The sequence below is a fragment of the Eleutherodactylus coqui genome, chromosome 6, assembly GCF_035609145.1.
Source record: "Eleutherodactylus coqui strain aEleCoq1 chromosome 6, aEleCoq1.hap1, whole genome shotgun sequence".
Lineage (NCBI taxonomy): Eukaryota > Metazoa > Chordata > Amphibia > Anura > Eleutherodactylidae > Eleutherodactylus > Eleutherodactylus coqui.
This window is the reverse complement of record NC_089842.1, coordinates 127125801-127151629: the sequence shown is the minus strand read 5'-3', so window position 1 is coordinate 127151629 and position 25829 is coordinate 127125801. Positions and strand designations below refer to the sequence as shown.

At 45.6% G+C, this 25829-nt stretch overlaps 1 protein-coding gene across 5 annotated transcripts in view; it reads right to left on the bottom strand.

The window, feature by feature from the left end:
* The window catches only part of FOXN3 (forkhead box N3), a 175958-nt gene that overhangs the window by 4908 nt on the left and 145221 nt on the right, over positions 1-25829 (bottom strand). For 3 of the 5 annotated variants that reach the window (XM_066607574.1, XM_066607573.1, XM_066607575.1), the window contains exons 4-6: positions 25436-25500; positions 7846-7911; positions 4499-4607 (exon numbers count right to left, since the gene is read on the bottom strand). In XM_066607574.1, the coding sequence (XP_066463671.1) occupies positions 4499-4607; positions 7846-7911; positions 25436-25500 (240 nt within the window). The remainder of the gene's footprint in view (positions 1-4498; positions 4608-7845; positions 7912-25435; positions 25501-25829) is intronic. The other 2 variants (XM_066607576.1, XM_066607577.1) reach the window with 2 other exon arrangements.

The window sequence follows — 25829 nt, the reverse complement described above, 5'->3', positions numbered from 1 at the left end:
TATGGTTATATCCTGAGCTCTCTTAGGGTGGGTTCCCACTGGGCGGATTCCTGCCGGAAATCTCGCGGTTTGGCTGCAGCAAAAAGTGCGAGACTTCCGCCGGGAGAAGCGCCATGGAAAAAACCCCAGCGGCTTTAAAGCAGCCCGGCCGCTTGCTCTTCCGCTGTGGCTGACGCTCCCATAGAGGAGAGCGCGGCTGCAGCGGAAAGAAAAAAGAATGGACATGCTGCGGTCGGCCAAGCCACACTGCGGCTTCGGCCGGATTAACCGCAGCGGATTGGCTGCCCCGTGTGGACGAGATTTCTGAAAAATCTCATCCACATGGCTGGCTAATCCCGAGATTAGCGGCCGCATGCGGATTTGCTGCGCGGAAATCCGCCCTGTGTGAACCCCCCCTTAACGGTTACACAGCAGCCATCAGTAAAGCGAAATGGCATTCTAAATCATCAAGAGCAATTGTTATGTCCCATATGAGGTCAGCTATTACTGCAGCAAACAGGGGGAGGCGCTGTCACTACCTCTCAGACATGATATACACAGCCTGGTTGTCAGCAGTAATAGATGGAATAGATGTTATTGTAGTATAAGATGTGTGGATCTCATGTCTGATCACTATGTAATTATATTACTATTATACTCAGTGATGTCAGTAACAGGGGGCGGGGCTGTGACTACCTCTCAGACATGATATACAGGCTGGTTGTCAGCAGTAATAGATGTTACTGTAGTATAAGATGTGTGGATCTCATGTCTGATCACTATGTAATTATATTACTATTACACTCAGTGATGTCAGTAAGGGGGGGCGGGGCTGTGACTACCTCTCAGACATGATATACAGGCTGGTTGTCAGCAGTAATAGATGTTATTGTAGTATAAGATGTGTGGATCTCATGTCTGATTACTATGTAATTATATTACTATTATACTCAGTGATGTCAGTAACAGGGGGAGGGGCTGTGACTACCTCTCAGACATGATATACAGGCTGGTTGTCAGCAGTAATAGATGGAATAAATGTTACTGTAGTATAAGATGTGTGGATCTCATGTCTGATCACTATGTAATTATATTACTATTATACTCAGTGATGTCAGTAACAGGGGGAGGGGCTGTGACTACCTCTCAGACATGATATACAGGCTGGTTGTCAGCAGTAATAGATGGAATAGATGTTACTGTAGTATAAGATGTGTGGATCTCATGTCTGATCACTATGTAATTATATTACTATTATACTCAGTGATGTCAGTAACAGGGGGAGGGGCTGTGACTACCTCTCAGACATGATATGCAGGCTGGTTGTCAGCAGTAATAGATGGAATAGATGTTACTGTAGTATAAGATGTGTGGATCTCATGTCTGATCACTATGTAATTATATTACTATTATACTCAGTGATGTCAGTAACAGGGGCGGGGCTGTGACTACCTCTCAGACATCATATACAGGCTGGTTGTCAGCAGTAATAGATGTTACTGTAGTATAATATGTGTGGATCTCATGTCTGATCACTATGTAATTATATTACTATTATACTCGGTGATGTCAGTAACAGGGGGCGGGGCTGTGACTACCTCTCAGACATGATATACAGGCTGGTTGTCAGCAGTAATAGATGGAATAGATGTTACTGTAGTATAAGATGTGTGGCTCTCATGTCTGATCACTATGTAATTATATTACTATTATACTCAGTGATGTCAGTAACAGGGGGCGGGGCTGTGACTACCTCTCAGACATGATATACAGGCTGGTTGTCAGCAGTAATAGATGTTACTGTAGTATAAGGTGTGTGGATCTCATGTCTGATCACTATGTAATTATATTACTATTATACTCAGTGATGTCAGTAATAGGGGGCGGGGCTGTGACTACCTCTCAGACATGATATACAGGCTGGTTGTCAGCAGTAATAGATGTTACTGTAGTATAAGATGTGTGGATCTCATGTCTGATTACTATGTAATTATATTACTATTATACTCAGTGATGTCAGTAACAGGGGGCGGGGCTGTGACTACCTCTCAGACATGATATACAGGCTGGTTGTCAGCAGTAATAGATGTTACTGTAGTATAAGATGTGTGGATCTCATGTCTGATCACTATGTAATTATATTACTATTATACTTAGTGATGTCAGTAACAGGGGGAGGGGCTGTGACTACCTCTCAGACATGATATACAGGCTGGTTGTCAGCAGTAATAGATGTTACTGTAGTATAAGATGTGTGGATCTCATGTCTGATCACTATGTAATTATATTACTATTATACTTAGTGATGTCAGTAACAGGGGGAGGGGCTGTGACTACCTCTCAGACATGATATACAGGCTGGTTGTCAGCAGTAATAGATGGAATAGATGTTACTGTAGTATAAGATGTGTGGATCTCATGTCTGATCACTATGTAATTATATTACTATTATACTCAGTGATGTCAGTAACAGGGGGAGGGGCTGTGACTACCTCTCAGACATGATATGCAGGCTGGTTGTCAGCAGTAATAGATGGAATAGATGTTACTGTAGTATAAGATGTGTGGATCTCATGTCTGATCACTATGTAATTATATTACTATTATACTCAGTGATGTCAGTAACAGGGGGCGGGGCTGTGACTACCTCTCAGACATGATATACAGGCTGGTTGTCAGCAGTAATAGATGTTACTGTAGTATAAGGTGTGCTGATCTCATGTCTGATCACTATGTAATTATATTACTATTATACTCAGTGATGTCATTAACAGGGTTACTTCGTTAAAACAATTTGCAAAGCTGCTTCATTAATTTCAGATTCTTTTTGTGCCCATATTGCAATGTGTACATAAAAAGCTGCCCGAGCTGGCTATTGCTGCGTATGGCAGCGATTGTACCCTGCACATAACAGCGCATACGAACCTGTTTTTTTGTTTCATTTTTAAAAAATTCCCTGCTCTGTCTCATAACGGAGTTGTGTATTAAACATTTCTACAGCATTTAATACACAACCCACAGAGCATAATGGGGCTCTACAGGCGGTAAAATAGAACATGCTGGTCTTGTTTACGCAGTGTCTATATGTGAATGTGAATGGATCAATGAAAATCAATGTACTTTCATTGACCCCATTCACTGCTTAATACGCTACGTATTTACGCTGGTGTGAATGAGCCCTTATTCTGCATCCTCCACACTCTTGTTACATTGTGTCTTCCTAGATTATTAGTTTCCTGTGCTCTAGAGTCTATTACACAGAATGATATTCCAATAAATGTGGCCATCGGCCTCATAAATATTCCATGCAGTGCTATTTACTTTGTAGCCACTGGGCCGATTCTCAGCATTCAGATATAGTTGATTAAAACCAAAGACAAAAACAAAGCTCACAAAGTCCTATTAACCCCTTCATCAAGAAGACACAATCATGCCCTTATGCATTACAAGTGGCTCATGCTGGACAACTTTTGACTATACTGGAAATATGAGCATTTACGATTTCTGTTATGCATTCTCCAAAAGTTAGATGGGTCGGTGAGTCGGGAATTATTCCGAATGCCAGATTGGAGTCAGGAAGGTTTTTTTTCCCGTTAAATGGGGAAAATTGGCTTCTATATCATTGGGGGTTTATTTTGCCTTCCTCTGGATCAACCGTGGGGCCGGTGGTAACAGGCTGAACTGGATGGACATACAGTAGGTCTTGTTTCAGCCTAACATATGATACTATATTAGATAGAATTTGCTGATTTTTCCACCAGTCTTGTGCCTAACACATAGCTGAAGGCTTGTGGCAATGTATCGGTGTAGCTATCATCACTCAACTTGGAGCCCACAGGTAGGAAAAAGATTTGTGCTGTTGCTGTGTTAAGTTCACAGAGAACGGTCTATATAATATATTAAAGCAAACACTCAGCCGTAAGAGAAATTAGGTCAGAGTGCATTTTCAACCTCTTAGGGTCAACATGAATGTTCCAATTCACTGACAGCAGGCAGAGATCTTGAAACAGGTGAACCCGGAAACACTAAACCTAATACAAAGTTGAAGATTGTACTTTAGCCCTGCAACATGTACATCAGATTGGACACTGGCCCTTTAAGTTCGTCCTTGGTTCACAGCTCTATGCTCGTGGCAGGACATTCCTGGAAACAACTTCCTGGGCAGAAAGCGCTAAATGTTTCCACTCTGGTTGACAAAAAATTAGTGTATCAAATCTATTTCTCCATCTTCCTGGAAAATTAACTTAAAAGGTTCCGTCTGCCAGAGACAACAACGACCTCTACAAGAAGAGATCAGAAGAGGCGCCGCAGTCTCCCAGAAAAGGTCCAAAAACGCTGAATCTAAAGGACTCACAAGATCATTTTTCCGTGAGGGTAAGCGCTTGCTCAGCCAATTAACAGCGCTGTACCAGGGAGCTTAATGTGTTACTATACCGGACCGCTCTCATCTTCCATAGGAAACTCTTGACAAAGAAGTCGCTGTCAGAATAGAGCTGCTTCCCACCACCCTGGCACTTACCTTACAGCAGCAGCCATGCTTCCAATAGGGTTGATTGGTAAGGGTCTGACGCCCTGGAAGATCCCTCTGCTGAGGACGCGGGCTCCGTTTTGTATCACTCCAGGGGAAACTGTGGAGACAGGATGAGATGGATTGTCAACATCCGGAGGGACAAGATATGTAGCAACCCTATAAATCATCAATACCAGCAGATTATACCAAACCACATCCCAAGCAGTCGTGTGGCCCTTTTACACGGGCCGACAGTCGGGTAAACAAAGGCACGAGTGCTGATGTCACCACTAAGGTAGTCAGTGCTCGTGCGGAGCGTTTACAGTAACAGTCTTCACCGGCTGAATCGCGAGCTTCTCGCTCAGCGCTTCACCTTCTAAGTGAAGGGCTGAGCAGGGAGCATTTACACGGAACCACACGCCAGCGATCCAGCAATGGTTTTTATACTGACTCGGAGTCAGCGTTAAGAACCTGTGAACGAATAGTGAGTGATTTATGTGCATTTACTCATCACGATCATCACTCAAATTCATTCGTTTGAACGAATTTTGAGCAATAATCATCCTGTGTAAACGGCCCATTACCCCCTCTGTGAGCAATACCAGGGAGGAGCGTATAACGTTATCGGACATGAGGCTATAGCAGCCCAGCCCCAAACACTTGCAACAATGAAGAGGAGCCCTAAGAAAGGGCCATGTCCAGCCTGTGCAGTAGTTAGCAGGTCTGTTCATCCAGGTCTTCCTGCTTCAGGAGATATGGTTGTGGTTGGCGCAGTGTCTATGTACGTGACCACAATAGTCGCACAATGAGTTTCGGGGATATAGAAAATTGATTGTATTCATCTCTGGTACTAACAGAGGAGCGACGTCCGCCCTTACAACACACTTGTTACTCAGCTTTCCACAAGCCCTGCAAAGCATATACATTATTATCCCAAGTCATCCCAGATCCTTCTCTCCTTTGCGCTGTAATTCTGGTCTTTCGTTGATCAGACGGGAGGCCATATTTTCTCCCAGATAGAGGAGGTTTGCATGAAATTGTGGGAGGACACAGATAATACGGAATCTAAATTGCTCTAGTGTTCTGAAAAGGATGACAAATGTCATATAAAAGGTGTTACAATGTATCACAGGTCTGAGCCAGGGTCACAGTGTTCCTGCATTTCAGCTGGAGTCCTCATTAACCCTTCCTGCACTACCTGTATCGCTAACCACATTGGGCAGTACTGGTCCTTTAAGCCTAAAAGAAACGGCAAGTTCTAAACAAAATCCTATATTCAACATATAAAGCTCCCAGGAACAGGCAGCGATAAGGTACATGTCCCCCCTCCCAGCCTCTGCCACTGCCGATTCCTGATCTCTGCCCCTCAAATTACCCAGGGCTCCTGGCACAAGCTGAACACAATCAAGGCCTAATTGCAGTCAAGACGTGAAACCGTCTGCGCTGTTTAAGCTAAACACGTGTGGCTGATCATAATATTGAATTTATTTTTGATGATTTCATTGAAGTGACATCTGTTAGTGAATAATTTATCAGCAGAGGATTCTAGTTCCTCACAACGTGTATGAAATTCCTGAAATTAGGTAGAGTTATATCATCATTCTCCGTGATCCTGACTGGCGGGGGCGCTGCCAGGAGCGGTAGTGCATACCGGCCACAACAAATTCACTTGGAGGGATCTCAAAAATCTGCAGAGCCACCGAGAGCCAAGACAACACAGAGACAGGAAAGAACGGGAATGGGAGTCCGGAGGAGGTCAGAGTGGGGGAAGGGGTTGGCAGCGGACAGGACGACGGATGCCAGGTCACTATAAACGGATGGGATTTCTGATACCATGAGGAATATATCATATGTCTGTATGCCTGCAAGGGATCAAGGGACACAATGAGGAGGTATCATCAATATGAACCCACTCCCAAAAGCTAACAATCCACAATGCGGGCTCCTGCCCACTGAGAACAGATACGCAGAATCGTCGCCGACATTATAATCACTGGACTTTGTTTAATGATTTGGTGGTCGTTCTGCAACTTTATAATGGTTTGTGCTGCAATTCTTCCCCATTTTCAATCCCTCTGCTTGGTGTCAGTGAATGGGAACATTCTGGTTTACCTATATTGGTAGAATTTCCATACTCCTCACGCCTGAGGGCTTGTGTGCAGAGCTGTATGAATGGCCACCCAAATAGTAATCCCTCTCAACAGAGTCTGAGGGAGCAGTCTGGCCAGCGGCCGTGATCTTTACACCCCTTGGTCAGTGGATTCTACAGGATATTTATAGAATGAATGATCAATGTCTAATTATCCTGCATGGGAGAAGAAGTCTTAATTTACACGGTAACCACCATCCCCAATACATTTTCTTTTTAAGAGGAGGAACGCTTCAACCTGTCCAGATCAACCAACCTATGTGGAAAATTGCAAATACACTCATTCAAAATTTAGAACAAAATTATAGAACAAATCCTGCAAGATGAAGAATAAAGTATAGGAGGAGGTGCAATACTAATCTGTACAACACGTCCCTTCCTGCAGTTATTGGATGTTGCTGAAAATGCAGCCTAAATTCACTAGAGATCAGCGGTGACATCACAGAGTACAGCCAGTCCATTCACTAGAGATCAGCTGTGACATCAGAGTACAGTTAATCCATTCACTAGAGATCAGTGGTGACATCACACATAGTACAGCTTACATGCGAGGTCAGCTGTGATGTCTCAGAGCACAGCTATCCATTCACTAGATTTCAGCAGTGACATAATAGAAAATGTAGTATATCCATTCACTAGACATCAGTGGTGACATGACGAGACGATTGGCACCTTTCCCCACATTTTATCCCCAGGACCAGCCATAGAAGCTCGGTGAATGCCCTTGCCCTTTAATGTGACGCTTTTGCTCTATTACAATGAAGTGTATCCTCGTAATTAGTTACTGTGTGTCAGGGCAGCTCACTATTTCTGAATTACTCAACAATGGCATGAAACGCGTCGTCTCCAGCTGACTGACACAGATAATAAGCAGTGACTCATCGGGATTCTCCCCGTGTTATGAAGGTCCCAGTGTAGAAAGCCATTCAGCAAGTGAATGAAATGCACAGGGTCGGCTTCATGATAGGATGACGCATCCACATATCCCCTGCTACCGGGGGGCACAGACCCAACACATAGGGCTGTGCTGGGACTTGTTGTCCCCTGCTAGAAACTGATCTAAGGGGTTAACATGATAATGTTTGTATCTATGCTGTGAGAATTAATGTGTTATCCTCCAGATCTGTTCCCCATGTAGCAAGAGACAAGCAGCAGATAAAGGTTTCTTCTATAATGTCAGTCATATGTAGTGTCGCTGTCTACTCACAACCTGCGTGTAACTCATGTGGAGCATTCAATAGCATCATGGCACTGGCAGCAGCGACGTCGGGATCTGTGAAAAGCAATCAATACATACATTACTAAGTAACCATGGTGAAATCTTACACTAGATCTAAAAGACTCTATGACAGGGAACAGTGGAAGAGACACAGGTAGCCCACCACCACCGGGTGCAGGCCCTCGCCGAATAGTCACATGACCTGAGAGTGGAGGAAGGAAGGACAGGGCAGAGGACAGATGGACAGCTACCACAAATAGTGGTCAATGCAAATACACAAGGAATATGCTATAAACCGTGGCATCATAGTGTAAAACGTAGCTTAGTAATAAAGCCAGCATGGTCACTGAGGTATGAGGCATGCAGGGCCTCACATGTATCCAAGCAGCTGAACCTTTGATTAATTGCCATGTACAGCAGAGTCTCAGGATATGAGAATCAGCATCCAACACTGAACGGTTTTCTATATATCTCAGGTCTGCCCAATGTAACACTCCGACTCCTGGACTGTCCGTCAGGCGCTCGGTACCTCACACCTCAGTGAGCCATCTGGTGCCGCTCCTGGAGCAGGTTCACTAAATAAAAAGAGAAGTAACCTTCTAAATTAAATGTATCCATTTCTTTGGATGCAGCCTGCAGTGTAAAGAATGGAAGATTTCCTCCTATTGGTCATGGCTCCATCCAGAGTGCCACATAGGTGGTTAGTAAACTGCAAAGGGGGATCCCTGTAACAATGACCACTAAAATGAAACAATTAATTAACTCTTTGCACTGCAGGCTGGAGAGTATAAACTTGCTCGCCACTTCATGGCAACCTCTTAAGCAGGTTCATAGTCTATTATTGGTCTGAAGAGGCCTGTGACATGTTCATTGTTCACATGGCCTGAGAGTAGCTCGGTCCTACATAAGTGAATGTTATTGAGCTGCTATACCAGTCACAGCCATTATACAACGTACGGTGCTGTGCTCTGTATGCAGTGAAGTGGCCACAATGCCACACCAAACAGTCCCGGAAAACCCTTTCAGCCGACTGTAGATTGTTAAAGGCCGCCAGGTGGTTAACTATGTACAGTCTATTAACAGCATTATTTGATAGCTGTGTGGACTCGCATGACAGTGGGCCTCTTAGTCACATAAAAGGCCTCATGGCCACGGGGACAGATCTGCAGCGGATCACCCGCACGCGTGATCCACGCCCCATAGGGATGCATTGGACACCCGCAGGTAACTAAATACCTGCGGATGTCATTTTCCCCTGAGGCGCGGATTGCGTGTGTGGGAAAACACCCGCAGCATGCTCCATTTTAGTGCGGGTTTCCCATGCGCTTCTATTGAAGCCGTCCGGATCAGCGGTACACCTGCAGCTGAATTCCTGCTCTCCGGCGCAGGAGTGCAGGAGTAGAAAAAAAAAGTGCACAGTGCAGAGCACATCCGCCGGGCTGAAGAAAGAAGATCCGCAGCGTCCGGACAGGTAAGTAATTCTTATTTTTAGGCCTCATGTCCGCGGGAAAGGAGGGACCTCCTGCGGTATTCTGCATGGAGAATCTGCGGCGGGCCTGATTTTCCCCGTGGACATGAGGCCTAAGGCTGCTTTCACACATGGCGTTTATGTTGCATTTAATTGCAGTTGTTCTGCAATTAAAAACTGCATCAAAAATTAGGTTTTTTTTTGTCTTTTTAAAAACAGCCTGTATTGTAGAAACCAGCAACAAAACCGCCATGCGTGAGCGCAGCCTTATGCTAATTAAAAATACCGGTGCGCAGAAACAGGAGAGTATGGCTGACCTGTGCAGTTTCCATAAGTCCCATAGAAGTGAATCAGAACATGGAAACAGTGTAGCACGGTGAGCTGTGCTGCTTCTCTAACTGGGAACAGGGCAGCTTGCTGTGCTACACGACTCCCATATCTCCCACTCACTTCTACTGGCGCTCAGGACACCTCGGGTGCCATCCTCAGCCAGGTAGGGAGCAATGTGCCACACCCATCGGACCTTTAGGGCAAGTTCCCACGTGGCAGAAATGCTGTAGAATATCCTGCGGCAAATTCCGCATCCAAAACAGATTCAAAATCCGCACCATTGGTGCAATCCGCATCCGATTTCAGCAGATACAGGGCGCTCCCCTCACCTTGCAACGCTTGCTCTGCCAGTGAAGCATGGCATCCAGCAGCCTCTAGCGAGCACCGAGCCGCTGGTCGGGTGACATGGAAGTGACATCACCTGACCAGCATTTCAACGCTCACTAGAGGGGATACGCAGCAGATTTCAAGTGAAAAAAAAGATAATCCTGTGGATATGCTATAAAGTCGAGATGGGAATACCACAAGTGAGGCTTTTGGGGAGACGCTGGGCTGTGAGGAGGGTTATGGCAGGAATGGAGATTTATGCTCCCAGAGATGCCGATCTGGTTTTGCAACTGCCTGGCAGAACAATGGTGGCCAAGTTCTGACGACAACAGGTCTAAACGCCACACTACAGAGGGAAGTGGGGGGGATGGTGCGCACTAGGAACCTTCATCCAAATCCTCGCAGCTCCCCGCCGTTCTGCGCTCCGAGCTCCTGCAGAACCAATCCCCATTCTGTTGCTAGACAGATGGCAGCTTACAGGGACTGAAGAAAATATTATGGTTTTCCTAACTCTCCCCCCTGGCGCTGCCGCCCTCGGAGAAGGGGGGGGGGGGGGGGGGACGCAGAGCCAAGCAGTCAGGGCTTCCATGGCAACCGACGTCACCATAACGACAGTAAACATCCAGGAGCAGCTGCTGAAAAGAACATCTGCCCCGGCGAAGCGTCCGATCTGCCCAGAGGCAAAACAGAAGAGTGAGGCTGCAAACAAAGCCGGAGCCAACCCCCACCGGACGGCCCTCATCCTGTAGGAGACACTCAGGAGGAACACCTTGTACTCCATCTCCTTCACATCAACTGACGGCCTCTCCCTAGCCTGAAATGGCTGCTAACAGGGAACAATAGATTGCATTCATTTGTCCTACAGACAGCCTCCACCCAGCCTGAAAGACCGCAAAACGGAAAGCAATAGATTATGTTCATGTTATATATCTGCAAATAGGACTTACTGCAAATAGGCTGTACTTCTACTGGACCTTAACCACATTCATTAGGAAGAGCAGATAACAGAAGGCAATAGCTTGCACACCAAAGCTCACAGCAGCAGCCTGTTATTTGGCAAATACAGCCCAGTCCTGCATCCAACAGCTCCTAATGTGCGCCGGACGGACATACTCGCCCGTCTCTGGCTGCGTGCACAAACACAATGGGCGCCGGGCTGGAGTCTTCTGTGCTTTTGGGTCATTGTGCTGACATCAGCTGCTCGTCAATGTGGTAAGTATAAAAACATGGCGGCTGGAGGAGGGCGCTATACTGTAATAGGCTGGACCTTTGGCTGGGGTATTCCCAGCACATTATACCCTCAGAGTAAGGGCAGATACACCCGCCACACAGCTCTAGAATCACAGAGGATTAGGCCAAAGTGCTACATTGTAGCAATCATATATACAAAACAGCAGATACCCAGAATTAAAGGCTTTTTCTGAGTTATTTTATATAGTTTTGGGTCCCTTGTGCCGAAAACTATATAAAATATACTCACCACAGCATATGAAAGGTAACGTCACACAGTCAACAGAGCTGGTGACATCTTGTAAACCTGTCACCTGGCCTCTAATGGAGAAGCCCCAGCAAGTTTATGGGACGTCAGTGACACTCCTGTCAAGCCTCCTATTGGCTGCAGCAGTCATGTGGGTAGACGACCCACATGGCTACTGCAGTGCATGGAAAGACCTGAGTACCAGGGGAGCATCGCAGCAACCGGAGGAGGGGATTTTGTTTATGTCATTTCTGTGCCCTGCATCCCCTCCCACTGCCACCAATTCCTTCGGAGACCCCCTTTAGGGCACACTCCCATGGGGCAGAACTGAACAGGGTAGTCATCACTGAAAGAAGTGCCCCACATTACAGCCTGCAGCGCTATGTCTGCCGTTAGAAAAATAAACAGAATGGAAGCTTTCGGCTTTTTTGAAAAACCACTGAAATCGAATGGGAAAAATGGAAAAGTTTAATTGGGTGTTTTTGCTCCAAAACGGGAACAGAGCAATCTTGCAGAATAGTAACACATGGGTGTAGCATTTTCTGCTGTAAACTGTCACAAAGTCACTTAAAGTGCGGCAATAACCAGGGTCCGGCCTGAAGAAATCCTACACAGAGGGAGTCCATAAGGACACAGAATCCAGAAAAGCCACTTCCACCTGCGCAGTTGTGGCCGTGGTTCCCAACCTTTTCATTCTTGAGGCACACTTGGGAAAAATATTTTACCGCAGGGCACCCCTACCAAAGGGGAGTGTGGCCAGGGGTGGGGCTTACATGATTTTACCTTCATTATTCCAGTGGCCCCTATAGTAACAGCTCTCCCTCTCAGTGGGACTAGTAGTAACAGCGCCTCCTTCCAGTGACCCAAGCAGTAGTATAGTACCGCTTAGTAGCCCCTAAGACCTCCAATGCCCCATGGTGCCTCCCTCAGAGACACAAATTCTTTCATATGCTCCCATAGTACCCACCTTAAATGTCCCTAAAGGGCTTCAACATCTGATTCTCCCATAGCACCTGTCTCAGATTACCCCAATATTGTGCGGTGTCGCTGTCCTTCTCACCTCCCCAAACACCATTGTGCTGCTGCACTACGCCCTTCCGCACTCTCAAAATATTGAGCAGCCTCACTATGCACTCCCCCCCCCCTCCACCCCCACCCCTCCTCTCCAAACAGGGGGCAATTGATTTCTTTTAACAAAAGAATCAATTACCTCCAAAACAACATCTCTCTGGGCCACCTACTAGGGCCGATTCTGGGAACGAGAACTCGCTGCCTGACCCACCGCTATCTGCAAAGACATAGTCCTGCAGGTGACGCTTACCCCAGGTGCCCTCCACTTCATTGGAAGAAAGCAGGTGCCCTGTGCTTCCATTGGACATCAGCCACCTGTGGGTGGAACTTCTGCCCGGCCTGGTCTGCCATCGGCGGAGAGCTAAAGAGGAGGGGTAGGGAAGAAAATCTCAATGGCGGCTGAGTTGTTGTCAGCCCGGGAGGTTCTCATAGCAAACCAGGATGTCGCTGCAACCCCGTTGGGAATCCCAGTTATGGTAATATGACCGCCATTAGTGCTCATACTAGACAGCTCACCCAGCTTTCCCAGAGTACTGAATAGTTACTCTGTCTAGATACACCACAATTACCCTTGTTCCTGCACTCAGCTACAGTGAAGCAGAATTTTGGGAAAGCTGAGCGGCACCTAAAATGGAATTTGTAATTACTACTCAGCTTTCTCAGGAACAGATAGACTTATGAAATATCTGCATGGAGTTTCTCTTTTTACAACTTTACAGAAGAGAACTATTCAAGGGCTTGTATTTCAAGACAAAAATATGGATAATGCTGATCTAAAGTGAGACGTTCTCCCAATTTATGAGAATTACATGTGGACTGGTCTATAATGGAGAGAAGCGCTCCGAGGGGTTACAACAAGGACATCATTACATCAGCATTCACATTTCAACACAAGACAAGACACATTCCTTCCACATAATATAATCCTAGAGTCGGCTGCACTCCACGTTAACCCCCCAAGGAGGCGAAACAGTCCAGACGCCTCTCCTCTACTAGAGGCACCGCTGACTTCACTTTGTTCACCAAACTTTATCCAAATTATTCCGTTTCTTAAAGGTTCACGTCACCTAAATGTGTTCTGCAGGAAGGAGATGGAGGAAGCTGAAGTTTCAGTAAAAGCAGTGTGGATGGGAGTTTAAGAAACCCCGTCTACACACAGTGGAGAGAAGCCAAAGTGTAAATAGACCGACTGTGTAGATCTTAAACCGGTCAATTTACACCGTGGATTGTCACCACGGACTTCACTTCTAGTGATGGGGTGAAATACGCTGCAAATTTGCGCCAAAAGCCGGTTCAAAATCCACCAGAGAAAACGTGCAGAGTCCATGTTCTAAAGCTGCCCGTACACATGACACTGTCACTAGCACATGTCACATTAGACCACCAGACGATGAGGAACATTAAAAAAAAAAAAAAAGGCACACCAGCTTGTGCGAAGTGGTTAGTGATCGGCCGACTACGCCGCACACTTTTAACCCTTTGCAATCCAATTTTGGATTTAGGGTTTCCTAGGGGGGCTTTCTCTTTCTGCCATTTCACAATGGCGCCATCTGCTGGCTAGAGCCAGTACTGCGGTATGGGACATGCTGGAGAGGCCCCCCGACAACAGAGCGGCCAGTAATATACAGTAAGAATACTCTGCCAGACGTCTTCCGACATCGGAGCTGTACAGCCTTCAAGCAGAATGTCTTTGGAGGTCAGACAGTGGATTGGAAAGGGTTAAGATAATCACGGGAGATATTTTTCAACACGACAGATCACAGCACACAATAGTCGGCAGTCAGCCATTGCAAATGACCATTCAATGGTTTCTTAAATGATGGTTGCCCAAACTCTGCCATTTCAGACAAGTGTAATCTCATGTGAATGGGCAGGTTAGAGTTTACCAAGCCTCATGCCCCTCTTCTGCCTTCAGTTCAGCGGTAACTCTGCCCTTTGTGAGACAAGCTGCTTTCTAGAAAATCGCTGCCTGATACTTAATGGGAGAAATGATGTCAAACTGCACCCGTAGTATCCAGCCTGTAGAAAGGGGCACACCATGCTAGAACGCCAGGGAAGTGTAAGCAGGACCCCAAAACAGATTAGAGAAAATGTTGGATCATATTATGCTGCAGCTAATACCACACATGACCACAGGGAGGCAGTAGGAACCTCACAGGAAGCATTTAACCCTTATTGTCATTAGGACATGCACAGGAGGAAGTAGTAGTAAAAAAAAAAATAAAAAAAACAATTTGGTCTTTCCCCGCCCCCCTTCCCCAGTAGAACTAGGCCACCTGGGTGCGCTCTTCTACGTAAAGGGGTTGTCTCGCGGCAGCAAGTGGGGTTATACACTTCTGTATGGCCATATTAATGCACTTTGTAATGTACATCGTGCATTAAATATGAGCCATACAGAAGTTATTCACTTACCTGCTCCGTTGCTAGCGTCCCCGTCGCCATGGATCCATGGAATTCTGATGTCTTCTGGCGTTTTTAGACGCGCTTGCGCAGTCCGGACTTCTGCCTGGTGAATGGGGCCGCTCGTGCCGGAGAGCTGCTCACCGCGTCATCGTAGCTCCGCCCTGTCACGTGTGCCGATTCCAGCCAATCAGGAGGCTGGAATCGGCAATGGAACGCAAGGAAGGAGAAAATCCACGGTGCACCATGGGAGAAGACCCGCGGTGCACCGTGGAAGAAGACCAGCGGCGCCATCTTTAAAAGAAGAATAGAAGAAGCTGCAGAACGCTGATGCAGGTAAGCGCAATGTGCTTTTTAAAAACTAACCTATGCTTTCTTTTTAACAGGGCAGAATGCGGGGGTAAGTGGGAAAAAAAAATTTCGCTTTCGCCGCGAGACAACCCCTTTAAGTACTCTTTCTGAGGAGCTTGGAGATTTAGTGATTCCCAGGTCTCTAATGATTCTGAACTACAAGTGGCAGCAGTCCCAGGTCACCCCAGACTGTATTCACTGCACCCATGTGTAAATGGTATCATTGTGGAGAAAAGCATGAAAGAAAGAAATTCCACCGTAACAAATTCATTGAGGTTTGTGAGTCGTCTGCAGCTCCTACTATTATCATTGCAGACCCGAGGCCAGGACAATCCACTCCCTCCTCATGAAGAACACAAACTTTGATGTTTGCTGAGTTTAGCTGGGCGACTTTCATCTCCACAGACCTCTTTGGGTGCAATGACAAAGGTTTGTTTACAAGTCCAAAGTACACACACACACACACACGCACACACACACACATAGACCAGAGAACTATATTCACAAAGGTCGTTTCATCATAGTTTTGATAAAGTTAGAACCACCACAATCAGCGCACACTGATAACCCAAGACAACTGAATCTTCAGCAATGAAGGCAAAACACAAAATTGCATCATCTGCAGTTACCGACACTCATCAAGAGTGGGAATTTCTGCTGGGAGAACTGGAATGTATTGGCTCTAGAGAATATTCTAACGCCAACACCAGGAAAACCATTACCACTGTTAATAATGACTTTTCCTTCGGCCTTGTGTTATACTGGATGAAGAGTTCTGAAAGTTTCCATGCTGCAGAATTCCCAGTAAACTAAAAAAAAAAGTTTTTCCCCTTCCACATTTTCCTCCCTGCCAGCGCTAAATCTTCGTTTCTACAGTAACAATATAACAGAATATGTGAACTGTAGGGGTAAAGATGGACAGTACTATCTACTAACAAGGGGGAACTAGGTCTGAGCAAATAACTGGATAGGCTGCATTTTTAGTGATGTCACCACTGCTCTCTATTGATTTTCATTCACTAGAGAGCAGCGGTGACATCACTGAGAATGCAGCCTATCCATTCACTAGAGAGCAGTGGTGACATCACTGAGAATATAGCCTGTCCAATCAACAGCGAGCAGCAGTGACGTCACTGAGAATGCAGCCTATCCATTCACTAGAGGGCAGCGGTGACGTCACTGAGAATGCAGCCTATCCATTCACTAGAGGGCAGCGGTGACGTCACTGAGAATGCAGCCTATCCATTCACTAGAGGGCAGCGGTGACATCACTGAGAATGCAGCTATCCATTCACTAGAGAGCAGCGGTGACATCACTGAGAATGCAGCCTATCCATTCACTAGAGGGCAGTGGTGACATCACTGAGAATGCAGCCTATCCATTCACTAGAGAGCAGCAGTGACATCACTGAGAATGCAGCTATCCATTCCCTAGAGAGCAGCGGTGACATCACTGAGAATGCAGCCTATCCATTCACTAGAGGGCAGTGGTGACATCACTGAGAATGCAGCTATCCATTCACTAGAGAGCAGCAGTGACATCACTGAGAATGCAGCCTATGCAGAGTATTCACTAGAAAGCAGCGTGACATCATACACAGGAATATCTCTTCAAACATTAAAAACAGCCGATTCCAGTAGCTGAACATAGCAATCGTCTAGTGTAATTACACAGTATATGCTGGGGGAGGGGTGAGAGAGAGGGGGGGGGGGGGGCTGAGTGTTGTGTATGCTGCCTGCCCTGAATGACTCAACTGGGTGTATGGAGACAACCGGCAGAACAAGTTCATCACCACGGTAACAAACGACTCAACCGTCATGGACACTATATCAACAGCACACAGTCCAACGGATAAGCCGGCCCTGCCCATTCCTAGAACCGTGGCTGCCAGTTATTATCCAGCGCAGCTAAGAATGAAAGTGAAGCTGCAAGCAATATGGCAACAAACGTCCCGCCGGCAGCGATGGAGGCGATTCTCTGGAATAATGTAACCCGCTGCCCATGAAGAGGGTAACATGAAAGAACACACACAGATGATCTCCCGGGACTTCTAGGATGTGATGCCGCAGTTGTTACACCGTATAGTGTAAAGCCTGTGTGGCAGAGCCGCTGTAGTCACTAACTGGACTACATGCATTGGATCAGGCCTTGTACATTCTAACCAATGTGGCCTCAATTCTAGCTCCCAAACAGCTCCTACTCAGCTTTCCTCTAGCCCTGAATGACAAATCATTGATTGAGGTACTGAAGCATGCACGTAACCATACAGATCTGCCATTCAGAAGCCTAGTAAAAGTCGGCGACCGCCACCAGCATAGTCATGTTTGTCACCCAGCTTTACTTGCAACAGATACATGATTTATCGGTGATCACAGAAGTTCAGGTTATCACAGTTTTTCCCGTAGCTATAAAAGTGAAAGAAATCTTTAAGAGTCCGGCGGAGGAATAAGGGAGGGGTGTACGGCCCGAGCCTGTATACAGGCAGCACACACATTTTACAAGCATTGATTTTCTGGGCCTGATCGTTCCATTTCCACGACTCGCTTTGAAAGTATCCACCGTGTTTTCAGCCTTGTTGCATTAAGTGCGATTGCAGCCAGGTCACTGATCACACAGACAATAGGTAGAGTCGTCTCACACAAAAGGTGAATGGTGGAAGGAAAAACAGCCCCTCGCAATCTACTCCGCCAGCCTGGGACGATCGTTTAACTAGAGCGCGGCCTCCGCTTCTACCCCTCGCCAGCAGCACGATGCTGATCGCTTGTGACAAGAGGTATTTGTAATAGCGGCTCCGTGAAAGCTGTACAGTCATCTATTGTGCAGGGGAGGAAGGGAAGGGGGCACTCTTATTGTCAGCTGCTAACGAATAACCCTTCTATATACGTGACCTCCTTTCCTCTCTGCTAATGGAAAGTGCATCACGGCTGCGCCAGCGCAGCTCCGGCTCAGACCAACGGCTCAAAAGTACATATCTATATCCCCGGGATGTTCTGGGTCTCTATGCCAAGCAGAAGACACCAGAGAAAACTGCCGCACAAAACGAGGGCCACAAGCCTAAAATACATCTTGCAGCTTGTTTTAGGAGCCCCCCGATCGCTCCGATGGACTATATTGTGGAGTATCAATGACAGCAGTGAAAAAAAGACAGACCAATTCTTCATTTACAACCAAGACATGTAGAAATTCAAAAAGAGCACCTGAAATATAGGAATCCCCAGTAAAATAAGTCACCTGGGAAAGGCTGACGATCATCTCTGTGGGATCTGTAGAGGCAGCCATGCAGATTTTCACCCAGCTTTCCCAGTTAATAAGCAATGGCGGCTGGAACTTTTTTTTTTGTACCAGCTTGACTGCAAGCTTCATATATTTTGGGTGGTGAGATTAGTTTATTTGGGGAGTTGCATTTTGCCAGATTGGCACCTCGTAATAGAATAAGGTTGTTAAAAGGGCACGAGCTGCAGGATCAGTCATTGCTGATATACTTAAAATTGTATTAGTGATGGAGTATGGGAGGCCTCGGCGGGGACCTGTCTGGTTCCCAGCACTCGCTCACTTAACGTGTGATGTGATGTGATCGATAGAGCACCAGGCGGAGGGATAACACTGTACGTATCATCTGCAGCCACTGTCAGGAGGAATACGACAAGATAAACCCTGACGAGCCATCATACTCACTATAAATAGATGCCTTCCCAAGGTCAATGCCGGAGAAGTTATTGGCTAAATAGCAGCCGAGTCAGATGTACTGACGGTGAGGAAACAATCAGCAAGATCACAAAACCCTCAATTATGCACCAAATCCCGACTACTGCACGATTCCTCTAATCTGGTATCCAGTGGAAATGTGATAACACCGGATTAAACGGGACTTTAGTGGTAAAATACAGTGCAGAAGTCCCGAAGCCTCCCGTCCATCATAGATAAGAATGGTTAAAGGGAATGTGTCAACAGAAAATGACCTATTGTTGAAGTGAAGTTTTGGGGTTAAAGGCCCAGGTCTTTCAGCATGCTGAAAGACGAACGATGAGCGACGGAATAACGAAACCTGCATGATGTCAGTGCAGTTAGACACAACGACTACAGCTCAAAAGATGGCTTTGAGTGATAATCGTTGTCTAAATGGGCCTTAACATATCTGAATGCACAACGTGTCGTTCCTTAGCATACATGGTCTACAACAGCAGACGATCAGTTTAAGTGCCATTACCTTTAGGCTAACTTCACACTGGCGAGCGCGATATGGGACAGTGAATCCCGCCCCCATAAAGGAGGTCCAAAGTGCTACTAGATGGGTGTCACTAATAAAGTTGCCTTTCAGTGTGTACTCTAGAGCTGCACTCAGTATTCTGCTGGTGGAATCACTGCGTATATACATTACTTATCCTGTCCTGCTCCCAAGTTACAGCCTGCAGTATACTCCAGAGCTGCCGTTGCTGGAAGCGCTGTTATTTGAAACAGTCAGCAATCTTGTGAACCGTAACCAACAGTTTAGCTATAATACAGGGGGCAGTTAGGTATTTCTTACATCTTAAACACATTTTCTAATAGGTAAATTACTAAAGCAAGCTCTAGTAATTACTCTAGGACTAGGTTAAAGAAGTTTTTTGGAACTTAACTATTGATGACATAACTTCAACTGTGCCTGCATTACCAACCCGGGCCACTGCGATGCCAACACTGCTGTCTGCTCTTGGCTCTAGCCACACGGATGGTGGGCCTGGGCAACAGCTGATCGGTGGGGATCCCAAGCAGCGTTACTCCACCGATTAACTGTTGATGACCTGGCCTGAGGATAGGACATCAACAGTTAGGTTCCCTTTGAAAGTGGTTTTCTGGAATAGGTCATGTCCACACAGTACTATAAACTAATGGCACTTTTACACAACCCGACAGTTGGGTCAATGACTGCAATGAAAGACTTCCCCACTGGATCGCGGGGCTTCTCGCTCAGCGCTTAACCTTCTATGTGAAGTGCTCAGCGGGGACCGTTTACATGGAACCACAAGCATTAAAAAAAAAATCCCACATATTTAGATCCTTGTATTTATAACAGCCTGTACAATAAATTGAACACACTAGTTATCCTGTACAGAAAAAAAAAATGTTAAAGTGTCATTTATGCTGCATGATTAAAAAAAAAAAATCAAAAATCGCAGAATTGATGTTCACGCTCCCTGCCCTTCATAAAAAATTTTTTTTAAAGTTGTAAAAATACATTACATGTGGCCTAAAATGGTACCAATATAACCTAGTTTGCCGCGCAAGTGCATATGTGGCCATGTCGTCAAATAAATTAAAAAATTATGGCTTTTAAAAAATAGAGATGAAAATCCCCCAAAAATCATTGCGTACTTAAGGACATGGCCTATTTTGTCCATAAAGGGTTAAAATAGCTTCAGAACCACTCTGTCTGTCCTGGCTGCTGCTGACCAGGACATGAGACTGCTGCTGACCAGGACATGAGACTGCTGCTGCAGCCAATCACGGACAGCAGCAGTGACCTTCTATAGCTAATGATTGGCTGAAGTAGTCACATGATCTAGTCAGCAACAACAGGGAGGACAGAGTGGTTACGAAGCACTTTAAGTCCTGGGAAACCCTCTAAGTGCATATTATGTACATTATTTTATTGCTCCAATTCCTGTTTTTTTTTTTGTTTTTTTTGTTTGTTTTTTTAAAGCAACTTTGCAAATAGTCTTGTTTAAAAATCTTCTGCAGATCTGTCGCCATGGTTACAGACTACAAACACACCTTATGCGGCTGGACCGTGCACACATGTATTTTTTTTATCATTGGCGTCGGCGAACACTTCATCTTTTGCCGTTTACACCAATGTGAAAGGGTTGTTGGTTTAAAGGAGCAAAGCAGACAAAAAAAAAAACCTGAGCGAATGGCAGTGATGCAAGCGCCGTGCCAACTAATTTCAGTCTCTTATTTTCTCCTGTCCTGAAATAGTTGACACGAGGCCAAATTCCTCGCCAGTTATCGCTCAGAAGAAACGTTACTGCTCATGTTTTTAATTCACTTGTTTAAAAGTAATGATCTCTCAGCTGCCCAGCAGACGGAACGCCGAAAGTCACCACATTTATCATCAGCTTCCCGCCAGCACGCTAAACCCCATTCCCTGACCAGTGTAAATAGACTCCACTCCTCACGCCGACGGTCATCCTCCAGTCGGTCTCCCATTGATACTTATTTTGAACCATTTCCCAGTTCTGTGTCTGGGAAAGCTGGGTGTTGACGGCCGTTACGGATTCTGCAGGCTGTTTAGTTGTTCTGGACCCCTCAAATAGTAGACTTACTCAGTAATCCTTCCGCAGCAGCTACCGTTCAGAAGCCTGGGAAATCTGGATCATGATAGGAAGCAGTTCTGCAATAAATACTTTATGAAAAACTGAATTTAGCTCAATTAGGAAACCTATTAGGATGACGATCAGACATTCTGCCTTTCATTTTTGAAGGTAACTTTTTATGTCCGCTGGCTTTCTTCTAGTCCTGAATAGCAGCTGTGCCGAATAGACAGAGCTTCATCCTCTGCTTCCATATTAATGTCTTTCAGCAGTCTGAGAAAGCTGGGTATAGAATTCTTCGATATGTGACTATCAACAGATTTTTGATATTTTGCGGCTGTCAAACCTCCCCTGCTGGATTTACAAGGGAACTGTCTGATCGCCATTGATGAAACATAGCCTGAGCACTAGGGTCATCCTCCATGTCATGTGACCTATATTGGGCACGGGGGTAAACAATTTAACTTTTGCAGATCTGAGTCTCTCATGCTTGGACATGTAGGGAGCCAAAGTGGTTTATGTCATCTTCCCCCCTGGTTCATATCCCTCCAGCAATACCTGCCCCCAGTTCTTGTGGCTACACTTACTGCCCCTCCACCTCCAGCCCCCCGCTGTCTACACAGACACCCCTGTGGTGCTATACATGGCAATGTCCGTAAAACACCATGACCCGATTGTATGAGAATCACAAGTGCAGGATCAAGGATGTTTGAGGATTGTTATTATTCATATCTAACCATACATGCTTCACCATAAGCTGACACTTTTCAGAGTCCCGAACGTGCGCTCTCGCATAGACTTGTACGGGAGAATGCACCCACAGGGCTCTGAAAAGAGACAAAACTTCGTGCCATAAGCCACGCTGTACATTGCTCACGGCATGCAGTGGGTTAACAGCGGGGATCACTATTGTCATTGATGTCCACTGTTGCAGCAGGAGGCCAGCTATCAGTGACAGACAGATACCGCTGCGGTATAGCGTGGCCTCACTTCTGTGGGGTTACGATCACTAAGGTCAGCATAGGAATCAGTAAATCGTGACCATAGCGCAGTGGAGCAAGTGCAACTCTCACTGAATTAAATGTGAGCTATGCCTGCAATACCAACCCGGGTCGCTGCACTACGGTTAGAACTTTCTGCTTCCTCCCCTGACCATAACAACAGCGGCCCTCAAATCAGCCGATTGGTAATGGCCATGTGCGGCAGCTCCCTGACGATTATCTATTGATGACCTGTCAGTCATCAATAGTATAAGTTAAATATGTCCCAGAATACCCCTTGAAGTGTCATTAGTAGCATCTGCAGCACTGATACACAGAATAAACCCCGATCCCCATCTATTACAACAAATAAGGCACATGGAAAGGAGTTTTAAAGTATCATTTAAGGAAAATTAGTATAATGATAATCATGGTTGACCAATATACTCTGCACTGTACATATTTTATAAATATAGAGAAAAAAGAACCATGATATACTAAAAAAAAAACAAAAAACAATTTAATAGCCATTTCCTCTGTTTTGCAGGTTAGGGTGCTTTTACACGAAATGATTATGGTTAGAAAAAAAAAACAGAAACCGCTGAATAGTTTGAATTTGAACAATTGTCATTCAGTGTAAACACGTCCAGCGATTGTACAATGACCAATTTGCTTATCGTTCACTGTTCGGATTAAACACAGAACGTTCAGTCGTTCTCATTTACGTATATAGCAAACTGAACGATCCTGTAAAAAATAAATAAATTATCTGTGTATTTAAACTGAAAGCCCGAGTGAACTGTGTCACTGTTTGCATCGTTCAGCAGGAATGGACAACCATCTAATGTGTATGGGGGCATCCAATCTCTCACCGATGACAGATATTGAGGGCAAGAAGGATCAGAATTTGGATTTCATCATGCCTGCTATTTGTGGGAGATAAGCTGCTGACATGATCGGTCTGGCAGCAGCTTATTCTCTCCTCCACAATGAATACAAGCACGTATATAGCGAGTGGTCAGGAAGAATAGCTAAAGTGTAGCAATGGCCAAATCCAGCAAAAAAAAAAAAAATCAATCAGCACACAATCCGCTCACTGGGGCGGTAAGGGTTAAGGTTCTGACACTGCTGGATGAGGGCATCAGATTGCAGATAATCGCTGTATACACACCTAGCATTTAAACAGCAGCATGCCTTCACCCTGTAATTTGCAGCCACACCTCATGGTTGCTACAGCGACTGAATTGCGCCACTAAACTTTAGCCTGTTTAGTTAGGAGGTGGGAGCGGGACGCTTTGTTACCAAGTCCCAGCAGAAAGCTTTCACAGACCATGCTGACAACCCCAGCTGCCCGCGGACAGGTGTGGTGCCACTTCTGCAAGAAACCAGACATGTTCTTCTAATCCTGCACAATCTCGAACTCAGCCATCTTCCAACACAGAGTGATATTCTACCCCAAAACTAGTCTTTTAAAGGGCCACTAACCTTAATAGGTTTGTAGTTAACCTCTAAAACACACAACAAATAGCAGGGTGACTGCAGCATAGCCATGCAGATATGGATGACGTCACAGAATAACCGCTCTGCCTGTAACAACATGTGGATGTGCAGGAGCCAAACCTCATTCACTTTATAGCCTCCATAAAAAGTAAACGGTCTTAATCTTTATGCAAATTAACAACTTTACAACAAAGCCACACCTCAGCTCTGGATATATGAATGATTTTTTTTTAGGGCACATCGAACAGAAATGAAGATTCACACCGAGACACATCCTTGTGAGAGCATTCCCTTCCAATCTAAGAATTCCTTGGGTCCTTCTCTTCAACTGGGTCATGTGATCTCATTGTGAGCACCTGGGAATTACTTGACTTTGTGCTCTCTTAAGAAATCAATATTTCAGGCCACCAGTATCTCTTGTATGATGAAACTGCATGGACTGTACCACACAGGCTCTCCAAGAGGGAAGGGCAGAAACTCCTCTCAGTTACATCTGATTATTAGAGGCTCCTGTCACATGGTTATAATAAAGTAGATGACAGCTCATCTTTCCTGGCTGTATGCCTATGGTCTTTAGTTTATTTAGATGAATATAAAAAGTAATGATAATTACAGTGTCTTCCCAGCAGACAGAGATGGTACTGGCTCTAGTTGGTCACATGATGCCGTGCTATCGCATCAGTGGATTGCTAGCACAGAGGGAAAACCAAGCTGGTGCCTAATAAGTATCAGACAGGATAGTGACTGCAATATACATAGCAGACCTCCGGCGATGAATAAACGTGTTTTCTCTGCAGACAGAGATCTTCCCAGCAGACAGAGATGGTACTGGCTCTAGTTGGTCACATGATGCCGTGCTATCGCATCAGTGGATTGCTAGCACAGAGGGAAAACCAAGCTGGTGCCTAATAAGTATCAGACAGGATAGTGACTGCAATATACATAGCAGACCTCCGGCGATGAATAAACGTGTTTTCTCTGCAGTCAGAGATCTTCCCAGCAGACAGAGATGGTACTGGCTCTAGTTGGTCACATGATGCCGTGCTATCGCATCAGTGGATTGCTAGCACAGAGGGAAAACCAAGCTGGTGCCTAATAAGTATCAGACAGGATAGTGACCGCAATATACATAGGAGACCTCCAGAGATGAATAGATGTGTTTTCCCTGCAGTTGTCCTTTAGACCTGAGCACAAGTAGATCTCAGCCTCTACAAGTAATGAACAGTAATTTATACATATGCGTGCATGTAGGAAAAACAAATAAAGATAAAGCAATCTAGAGACAACACACAGAAGGAAGAAAATCTGCCATTATACCAGCCCAGCATTGAGCTCCACTTCCGGAGTGCAGGACGAATTCCAAGATAGACGTCAGTGGCTTACCTTGAAGCAAAGCTCCATTTTTCTTAAAGAAGTTGCTTCCGGGCCACAGAGGAGGGACTGATGTGCTGCAGAAAGAGAGGAAAAACAATGTATCAATACCCTGCAGATTAACATGTATCAAGTATCACGTCCCCCTGCATAGCTTAGTAGTGAAACTGTATCTTTCTGTCTCTCCAGATGTTCAGAATCAAGACCCTCTAATAGAGTTGTTTATGTTGGTTGCTCTTGGATACAACATTACTGCGGTGCTCTTTGCATCATTGTATCCAAAAAGTTCAGCAACGGTAACAGAGCAATAAAAGCAAGTGAAACACAGCAGGAAACTAGCAGAGGACAATAATGCAGATGATTATTATACACAGCAGGAAACTAGCAGAGGACAATAATGCAGATG